The following is an 11,690-nucleotide window of genomic DNA, read 5'->3' as shown; positions in this document are numbered from 1 at the left end:
TATGAAATAGTTTTGTATAGTTTTAATAATATTTCAACCACAATACAAAGCGACGTAATAATTTAATTCAAATGTAAAACGTATTATCCACACATCACCGCGATGACAATTGATTTGGATTAATATATGATTATTTTAAAAGACAAAACCGTATCATATTTTGTATATAATATTATGAAAGTAAAATAAAGAGTTATAATAGAAGTAAAGTAATATTAAAATGCCATGGATTTTATTTCACATACATTCCCAATTACAAATTTGTATAAAGATAAAAAGACCTAACCTTGACAAATTGTCGAAAAAATTCAAGTCCAAATAGTTCCAAACCAATTTCCGATCAGAATCGTCTTTCGAATTTGACGGATTTATCCTTACATTCGTCATTCAATCAAAATAAATATTACGTACATGCATATTGTGAATTTTATCAATATAAGTGTCAGCCTCTCTACGATATATTCTGTCCAGATTTTTATTTTTTGAACAAATATGATTACTATATAATTTTGGAATCTAAAATTTGAAACTGCAGTCTTGTGAAAATTTAATTTTATATTAAATGCTAATATTTGCGTCTTGTGTTTGTTTTTTAATTTTTTTATTATATTTAAACACCTAGTTACATTTTTACGTAATACAGTTTGGAGTTAAACATTATATTATAGACAAGCAAGTATTTAAACCACTCCCTCCCGCGAAAATAACAAATCGTATTTAATATGTTGTATACCTACGCGGAACTGTAGCGGTACCAAACATAAAGACTGTAAACAGTATACGCGCGCGTTTCCGGCCTTGCGTATTGACCAGATGCTTGTCACATGCGCGTCCGCCGCCGTTTCTTCATAGGCCGATAAATTTCTCAACAGCTCTCTGTGCGAAGCTAAATGTCGTATTATTATATATTATGGCCGGGCGTGTATATACGATGTAACACTAATATGGTAATAATAAAACAGTGGCGGCGGCGTCGTAAATCGTACAACCGATTCCATCGTTCGGCTGCACTCGAGTCGACCTCGCGCGCCCCGCGGTGTGATGCATAATATAATTTTATGTATAATAACGTGATCCCGTCGTCCGCTGCTGTTTGCAGTTTAACGCGCAATACGCCACCGTCGCGGTCGTTCTCACGCGAAGACAGTGATAAATAATAATACACACACACGTGCTAACAATTTTATTGTTGTGAAAATCACTGCGGCCGCGCACGTCAGACAGAGTAATCGCAATTCGCAGGCACGCCAAAACATCATATTATCATTCCGGCGGTTTTGTGTTTTTACCTCTCCATCAGCGGATGTGCTGAGTTTATGACGAATATGACAAATAACGCCGATACAATAATACAGTACTCATGTGCGCAATTATTAAAAACGGCCGATAGTTTTATTCGATCCCACAATGTCGTCGATTGTTAAGACTAGCGTTTAGTATCGAGTGTTGATGAAATTTGAATTTTTTTTTTTTATAAATGATTAGGTTATTCACTATGGACTCGACAACTTAACAATAATGGGTTTTATATATTTTATTTACCTTGTAACTCGCACATTTCCACATTATAAAATCATTATTGCAAACATGTCCGTGGGAAATGATATTGGGATTAATCAATAAATCATTTTTTATAGAAAAAAAATCTCTTATGAGACGTATAAGTATATATTGTTTGAATATCAATGCGTATAGTTGGATTATAATAAAAATAATGTTATGTCGGTTCCTGATTCGTTAACTTTTCCGGAGTGTTCGATTGTAAACCGTGTATTGAAAGTAGCATGAAAAAAATCGAATCAAAACTCGTTTTGCGAGGTACATTATAAATTAACCGTATTTATAGTTAAACATAATGCGCAAGATGTCATTAAATTAAATACCTACATAAACGTTATAATGACGTGTGTGCGGTATTGTTTTCTGTGATGGGTCGACGGCGGAAAAAAAAAATTCAAAATGGTCTCTGTACCAGCACGTATATGTGCGTGTACTCGCGCCGCGTGCGCGAGTGTATGTGTGTGTGTGTGTGTGTGTGCGCGCGCGTTCGCGTATTTGCCTGTTGCAAATATCCATCCATCTTTTATGTATTTGACAGCCCTACAGCGCGGCGAGTAGTGTACACGTCGGCAGCGGCGGCGGCGATGGTGGGGTGTGTGCCAATACCGGGGCCCGGTGTCATTAGTCAATGCAGTTCAAAACTTGAGTGACAATCCGCCCCTTGGCCCGAAGAGAAAATTTAAAACCCGAACCGCGTACGCGCGCATTGTTTCTTTTCCGCTTTACCACCCTTTCCTCGGAACCGCCGCCACCACCCTCTGCCGCCCGTCAGCGTCGTTGTCATATATATATGTATATGTATATATATACATGTATGACATGCAACCATTCGAAATGAATATAAAAGGAATTCTCAGAGGGTTCCGCGTTTCGTGTTGTTGTTGTTGTTTTTTTGTTATTTTTTTTATTTTCTGACTAATGATGACGACCAAATTGGCGTGTTACACTGAAATTTTTTTCGATTTAATGGACTTTTTTTTCTCTTTCCCGTTCACTGCAATCGCGAATGTTATTACTCGGAGAAACGCTTTTGTTTCACCACTCTTAGTCGTCGTGGATGTACCAAAGTGACGAACAGGCAAAACGCCAAGCAACAGTATTCGTGGTCTGAGTTAGATTGTACAAATATACAATGTTGAAAAACTGAAAAGTATTGTCGAACACTGTTTAGAAACATAAATAATAGTATAGTATGAGTGTATATATAATAAATGTGTGCGTGCGTGCGGCCCTTGATATTATTGTAATCGAATTCACTTTATCACAAAAACGACGTATGGCGGAGCAAAGCCATCGCACCCTATACTTCTTTTATTCGCCGGATTATAACCGCGAGAAAAATTTTCATATTTACATCATTTACAAACGTCCGCGCGTGAGCATTTATTATCACCACCGCGTGGGGAGTGTGAATATTATAATGTCGAAAACCTGGTGTCTGCGAACACTGCCGAACAGCGTTCACCTACCCACCACGACAGTATACGGTTGATTCATCCACGGAATATTATTACATTATTATTTTTCACGGTTGTCCGGCGACCACAGATAGTACAGACAGATACGATATATGTTATGGGTTAGCATGTTTGCGGAGACTTAAACGAATGTGAACGTACGAAATTATGAGACTCGACGTACGTCACGCCATACCTATACATCATTATATATATATATTTATTTTATTAATTTATTCGTATATCATTATCACTGATTAGCTATATTCAATATTGTAACTTATACCAATAAGCTCGAATACATCGCAGGTCACCTTTTTGATGTTTTCAATTTTTGTTAGATCATTTTTCAAATTGAACTCATTTGATTAATTTTAGTTTTTGAAAATATGTATATAACTTCAAGAAAAAAAAATAGTATTTTTAATTTGGTTAAAACATAAATAATTTGTTTCGTCACTGATTAATTAAAATGTAATTGGTGTAAATATACCTTGGCCCCTGAGGAGGACATTTGTCCCTGAATAATTTGATTCTTTATCAAAGAATATACTTCAAAACTTTAAAAAAAAAACTGGTATTTTTAACTTTAACATAACGTTATTCCTGGGTCCAGTTTTTTTCAAAACAGTTACTTGTATATTTATTTCCGGTAGTCAATGAGTTCATAGTTGCTTATAAACCAATATAATAGTTCCCGAAATACCTAAATTATTGTACGTAGTATTTTGTAGTTTTCAATATTCGATCCACGGTATATTTGTAGTATGCGACAAAGGGTTAGTAACAATAATATGTTATATTGTCTTTTATACTTTTTAGTCGCGCATATTATTATCATACACAGCGTAGTATATTATTATCGATTATATTTTGTGGGATTTGATAGTATTATTTTGGTGCGCGTATCACAATATATATTATGCAATGTATAATAAAATAATATGACGTGCGTGTGGTCGATTAGAGATCATCAGTCATTGTTGTATCGGCGGACGTGTGTTAATATTATTATTTTTTATTTGCTCAGGGTGCTCGAAAAAACAAGGGGCAGCAGCTGATTCGCGACGCAGGGTGGACGTGAATGCACAACGTTTCGGTCACGGTGTTACCGCGCGCCGGGATCGTCACGGAAAAAACCATTAAGAAGATCCCGTCACCGCCGACCGTGAACCGTTGTGTCCGAGTGTTTTGTTCCTGAGATGTTGTAAACATTATCCACTATATACACTATAATATAATATAAGTATACGAAAAAAATCGGTTTCGGTGATGGGAAATAAAGAATCCACAAACTAAACAAATGTTTCCGGAAAGATTTTGTAGGATTATAGTGTATTTATCTACAAGAATATTTTACATCCGGTATGGTCGGTGTTATACAAAAAAAAAAAACCTTTGAAAAGTTTTTCAATAGTCGATTGTGATATATTTATTTTTCGAAAAAAGTCATTATTTCAACACATTGATTTCAACGGAAAAAAAATCGTAAAACCCACTGACCTACTTAACAAAACATTGTTAAACAGTTCAACCGTGAAACGTAAAACGATTATATCTGAATTGAGGGAAGAAGGTTGTTACTACAGGTAGAATTACCTATATATTTTTTCCTTTAATCACAATTTTATTTAATAAGTAATAGGTACTATATTTTATATATTGGTTATTAATAACTACTATATTAGTATATTCATTTGAGATTTGTGTCAAACCCTAATGTGTACGATTTGACTTCTTGGGTACCTGATTAAATATATATATATGTTTTTCGACAAATAAAATAATTACTTAAATACTACATAATTGTATATTTAATAGACTAATCGGCATAATTAAGAATAAATACTTATTTTGAAAATAGTTATCAATTTTAAATTGATGTGTTTTTTTTTTTTATTATTATCTAAATAGTAGTTTCAGTGAATAATTTAAAATAAATTTTTTCCTCGGAATACAACCAATTAAAGATAAATTATCATGATGTTTTTGTAAATTTTATATTTATCACGCCGGTGTTTTGATTTAATTTTGAATACATTTTAAATAAAATAGTCCTATAGAACCAATTCTTATGGATATTTCTTAAGATCTATCAAATTTTCGCATTACTATTGTTTAACGTTGATTTTCATTATATTATTGAACATAATATATGTGTTGGTGGTTTGGTGTGTTAGTGCTACTAAACTAACTATTGGACGTTTTAGGAAGCTTTATGGACCATTGGTTGTTTTTTAATTTATTTTATTTTGTTGGTTGCTTATAAAAACAGAATCCATTGAATTCGTTCAGTTTGGAAAGATAGCTTTATCACATGAAAATATAATTATTTAACACACGAAATCGTGTTATAAATAAGATAGTAGGTATTACAGATAAGTACCGTACTATATAGTATTCTGCCTTTAAATTAATATATTTTTTATTCATAATTATATTTTATTATGGATGGAAATTGTTACTTTAACAAATATACTCATAGGTACACTACACTACAATGGATATATCCAATAAAAGTCACTAAAACGACATTCGGCCGGTGAGTGGCTATTTCCACGTCTGACCATGCAGATATATATTAGACATAAAAATGGATTGTTCAGTTGTTCGTGAAAGCGAAAATTACTTACAAGGCCTTACGGATAACGGAGTAACCACTACAATCTAGCTACTTTACTACTAATAATAAATTTGAGTAAGTATACTCATCGACCAAAAAATCATAGTTTTCCCACACAGTTTGAGTTAATCAACGGAGTTTTGCAAAACTCATATCGTAAATGTGTTTTTAATGTCCATCTGCAGATTATATATCACTGCTACCGCCGCCGCCGTTCTCCATCTCGTATTTTATTTCTACGCTGCCGCGTCGCGCGTTGTCATCATGGTGCAACGATGACGTCGCAATAATCGGCCATCGCGCAGTGACCCACATATATCTGTATCATACATCGTATTATATCTTGTACTTAACATGAGAATACGAATATAAAATAAATCAGTAGTGGATGGCACCTTATAGTCGAAGGATTTATAATGTGTATATATATATACATACATTATAATATATATATAGCCACATAGGTACGGCTAATTGATGTGTGTTTAAAAAATACGACTTACATTTAATTTATATACTATGATATATTACCGGCAGTAATAATGCATTTATTCATGAAAAAAAATAAAAAAAAAATTTAATTTTTGCATACTAATGACCATACAGTTTGTCTCGAGTCTATAAATACATAATATAAGTCGTGTACAATGCGACGTGGATTAAAAAGTTAACCACAAAAATGAGTAGATATCTGTAATAATTATATTCCTCTTTATGCTTGCTGCCTTCATCGTCGATATCGAAGTATCTAGAAGTATTATACAGTGTTGAATAAAAATAATCAAAATATTATGAAGATAAGAAAATAAGTGATTCATTGGTTCTTTTATATTATATATTAATTTTCTTGGAATAAGATAATAGATAACACTTAAAATATGTAATCATATAACTAATTAAAGATAACCAAATGTATTTAAATACAAAATAGATAATTAATTTTGTAAAATAGCAATATTTCTATAAATATAATAAATACATATTTTACAAAATAACTATAGTAAAACGCGCGTATAATAAATATACGTAACTGAAATAAAAGAACATGAGAATAAATTCGAATATAAAGGATATAATAGGTATAGACAACGTCCTAGGAAAAATTACTCCAGACCACAATCTTTACATTTGGAAAAAAATACATTTAAACAGTACTCTTTAGCCGCTTTAAATTTTCCTGATGATTGTTAATTTTTCCTAATTGATTATCATAAAAAATGTTCATTAATATTTAATAAAGCTTGAAAACATGAGAAAACAAAATATAACTTATTATAATATTAAGAATAGTATTAAATTTTATTATTGATCTTTTTTTGAGAGTCATCATTTAAAATAATGTAGTAAACAAATTTTTTCTATAGTGTTAATTAAAAAAATAAAATGATATTTTAAAAATTTACGATAGAGAACTAAAATAAAAGTTGGGGAGTTTAATCCTCTAAAACCCCCCTCTCTAGTTAAACCTGCGGTGGACTATGGTTATAAATTATAACATCAAAATCATAATATAACATCGATGTTATTTTACACTAATTAATTAAAAAATCAACTGGGTTGTTTTTAAATAACATAACAATAGCGATTTTATAGGCTTATGAACTAGAATGATTTCTAAAATATTCTAAAATATACCTTTATGATTGTATATATATATATATATACATATGTATATGAATGTGTTATATAAATATAATGAATCGCTTAAAAAATTCTGATATCATGGTTTGAGCTGCAAATTTCGTTGTCGACCGTTTTTATTGAGTCTGCTGTCCTATTCTCTACGGTTTTCAATAAAATCGTGTTTACGCTATCGTCCAAGAGTACGTACGAATGCATATTATATTGATATAAAAATATAATGATTGTTGATTTGCAAAGACAACCTTCTGCGGCAAACATGTCTTGTACAGGCAATTTCCGGTTCGACAAAACACGTCACTGGTTTCGAGCGAATCATTCGCATCAAGGTGAGATACATCTTATTTAGTTTTATAGAATTATACACTATCATACTTTAATGTACGCCTCTACGACAATGATATGAATAGGTTTTGAAAAATCTATTAAAATTTTGGTTGAATAATAATTGTACATTCGTTTGGTATTACCATGTACATCTTATATTATAAAAATTATAGATAGGATGGGTAAATTCGGTGAAATAAAATACACAACCATACGTATTATAGTCGGCGTTAGAAACCAATCGTTTACAGTGTTTATAAGTCTGCCAATATGATTATATTAATAAATAGGTATAAAATCGTAATATTGACTCTGCAAAAAAACTATTGTAATAATATTATACATTCCTTTACGTCCGGTCTATACCGCAGTCAGGACGTCTGGACTACGCTACACACCGATATAAAACACTCGGCTTACCTGAAAATATCGTCGTGTGCACAACGGTGACGCGGCAGCTGTGCGTTTAAATGGTCGCGCACAGCAGGAGAGCAACCCCTGCGTACGTGCCGACGAACCAAAGACTCGACGTATGTATATTATATATGGGTAAAATGCATAATATATGTATGCCGTTGACACAACATGCATTATAATAATCATTGGTTTCGATCAGCGAAATGTGCGTGTATTATAATTGGTTTATTTTCTTAGATTTTTGATATCGTAGCATTTTACGTTTCTCATATTATTGCTATCGTCTGAGAAAGTGCCAAATCTATTGCCTATATAACTGTTATCAATAATAAAAAAAAAATAAAATAGAAAAATATTTGACTGAAATTAATTTTAATAATAAATAAATACATATTATGAATATTTTCTACTAATAAATACATATATATATATATATTATATTTTAAATCATAAAACACACATAAAAATATAGAGGTACACATGCATAAATATATACTATAATAATACTAACGTACGATATATTATAATTTTGATTATAATTGTATATTTAAATAATAATAATAATAATAATGAATGATTCACATTTCACATGTTATGTTAGATTAGGACCGCGTATATAATACATAGTAGATGCAGTTTCATCCGGTGGCCGTATGTGGGTGGTCTGATCCGAAAGGGTATAATATGGTATAATATTATTATGATTGGGCCCTCTTACGCAATACTCTTATCAACTGGACAGCACCTTTTTGTGAATTGACTAGAATTTTATCACCATGCAGCAGTCGAACGATATTATACAACTATGAATATATCGGCCGAACTGCATAGTATTATTATACTCGTATCGTAAAATGACCACCGTCAATAACCATGTGCAGCCTGCAGCTGTGGCGGACCGTAGTCTTGTACCTGTGAACACAAACACACATTAATATAATGTGCAAAGACCCAATGGCGCATTGTATAATATAATACTTGTGCATTTATTACGAATTAAATATTCAGCGTTTGCTACCCCGTTACAACTCACAATACGATGTCAAGACTTATATATATATATATATATATATATATATATCGGCTCTCTGGTCGATGGCACGAGGGTTGTGTGGGTTTAATTACAGTAATGATAATACAAACATTTTTAGTCGAAGTCTACTTATTATATAATACATATATAGTTGATGTACTATTGTCCGAATCTAATAATTAGTGTATAATATCGCAACACGCTTTGTTTGCCGTGCGAAAATAAAAATAAATAAATGATTCCAATAAGATTTATCTTGGATATTCTATTTAAAAAGTTACTTTGTACAATACAGTATATCATGACAATTAATCATATGCTAATTCTAATAATATAAGGACGTTTCTATTAAACATTATACTATTATTCGTTTGACATGAAGCATATCAAGTAATACAAATTAATATATGATAATGTTTTATATTATCTATGTACTATATAGAATAATAAAAATATTTACTTGCGAATTCAACGGATAGTGGTGGTGAGTCGTCGGCAGTCTTTGAAAATGGCTTGAATCATGCTGAAAAATTATATGAATTATAAAATAACACTGTATTTTGTTTTTTTATATTGTGTATAGGGGCTTTAATATTTTTAATCAGGAACGGGTAATTAAATACTCAATATATATATTATATTAAAAATCACTATAATTTATGTAGAGTTATTCAACTATATACTAAATAATAACCATATAATAATTAGCTAATAAACTCGTTGAAATAATAGATTTCTGAGCGTACACGAGCTTATTACAATAGTGCTGTTGACCATGACGTGTTTTAATCGAGAAGATACTGTTAAAGTATAAGTACTGTTTAAGTATATTTTAGTGTTAAATGATACTTGACGAACGAAATAATATATTATTATTAGTATTTTTGGGAACATGGCAGCGGTGATTTTTATAGTTTAAACTTGAATGTAAATTTGAATGCCCACAAGTTAATACATTACATAGAGAATGAAGATACAATTTTAATACTTAGAGTAATATTATATACTCACATCGTCGTATAAGTCTTGATGGAAGTCAACGGTATGAGCAGGCCAACACTGTTGTTTTGTCATTCGTTGGTCGTACGGGTCGGGTGTCAGCAAATCGTATCCACCGTAAACGGCATAACCACTACCACTGTTAGCCGGTTGGAGTTTGGACACTGTAGAGTGATAACCATTAGCGAAAACGTCGTCGTCCTGCAGGTCGTCGGCGAGCTCGACAGCGCTGTTATAGTCTTCAGGATAGCCGACCGCTGGACAGCTCTCACTCTGAAGCCGAGGCATATGTCCATCTACGACGATCCGCGGTGCTTCCTTGTGGCATTTCTTCTCTTTCATCCGCCTGTTCTGGAACCATATCTTTATCTGTCGCTCGGTAAGGCTCAGCTCAGCCGACATCTGCTGCCTCTTGTTCCGCACGATATACCTGGAGGTTTGGAACACCGTCTCCAGCACGGCCGTTTGGTATTTGGAATACGTTTGCCTAGACCTTTTACCAGCACCTGAAAAAGAGCAAAAAACTACGATGTGAAAGAAATCCAATAACGAACAGACTGTTCTATTATGGCTTTTATGATCTACCGATGAAGGTGTTTTTTTTTTATAATTATAAAAGTTTTTGGCATTAATATTTATGTACTCTTTCGTTTTGTCGTCCTATACTATATATTGACTAGTTTATATTAGCGACTTACCTTTGACTTCGGGTAGATGAGTATCGGTGACGGCGAACTGCTGCTGCTGCTGTTGTTGCGAATGCCAGTCGTACGCGGACATGGTTCTCGTTCGTGTGTGAGCGTGTTCCGGGTCGGGTTCCGAAAACCGACTAACCTATAAATCAGTATACGCCAGCGATGGACCCTCCCGCGGCCGGGGATTGAGTCCAGCTAAAATTTAGGGAGATCTATACGTCGTCGGCGTGGAGGTGTAGGGGTAGAAAAACACAATGAACTCGATAAACAGAATCCGTGTCTCGCCTTTTGTGTCACCGCCGGGGAGGTTCCACCCTCGATCGGACTACGCGCGGTTTCCCCCCCATCCGTCGGCGGGAGGTTTTCAGGCGTTCGCGACATAACGTTGACGCAGGGGAGTGTGCGATTTCTGTGCCTAGTCTGAGTAAATATACACAGTGAACACCGCGGCGATGATGTACAGCAGTAGTAGGGCATTGGGTGATTCACCTATATTGTATTATATCGTGTGTACGTATATATTGTTTGAACGGCCATGTCGATATATCATAGTATATGTATATTTATATATTGTATATATATGTGACATGTGTGTGTGTGTGTGTGTGTGTGTGTAGGGCACGCGCTCACCCAAAATCCCTTTCCGACGGTTTCAGCACGCACACTGCGACGATACTTTATTCGTTTATTTATTATTATGTTTGCACTTATTACAATAGTAATATAGCAGGACAAGGCTAGTGTGGTCCGTTTGTATAATTTAATATATTTTTTTGGTATCGCCGACCGAAGATCGCATTATATTACGTTTTTGTCTATCGTTGTACGAGTCATCGGTATTATATATGTTATCAATGGGTAGATATATCATCAGATACATCAGTTATGTATTAGTAATTTACTGAAGAATTTATGTAGATAAATATAACCGTTTATGA

At 33.2% G+C, this 11,690-nt stretch overlaps 1 protein-coding gene across 1 annotated transcript; it reads right to left on the bottom strand.

Moving 5' to 3' along the window:
• Positions 1–8,486: 8,486 nt before the first annotated feature.
• Positions 8,487–10,993, bottom strand: LOC113551716 (homeobox protein abdominal-A homolog). Its single transcript, XM_026954129.1, has 4 exons — positions 10,756–10,993; positions 10,070–10,563; positions 9,519–9,581; positions 8,487–8,937 (listed from the first exon to the last, which is right to left on the bottom strand). Exons 1-4 carry the CDS (start codon positions 10,835–10,837, stop codon positions 8,890–8,892), a joined length of 687 nt encoding a protein of 228 aa, XP_026809930.1. The 5' UTR covers positions 10,838–10,993; the 3' UTR covers positions 8,487–8,889.
• Between the last annotated feature and the right edge of the window lie 697 nt (positions 10,994–11,690).

This window comes from Rhopalosiphum maidis, chromosome 2, assembly GCF_003676215.2.
Source record: "Rhopalosiphum maidis isolate BTI-1 chromosome 2, ASM367621v3, whole genome shotgun sequence".
Taxonomy (NCBI): Eukaryota; Metazoa; Arthropoda; class Insecta; order Hemiptera; family Aphididae; genus Rhopalosiphum; species Rhopalosiphum maidis.
This window is presented reverse-complemented; position numbering and strand designations above follow the sequence as displayed.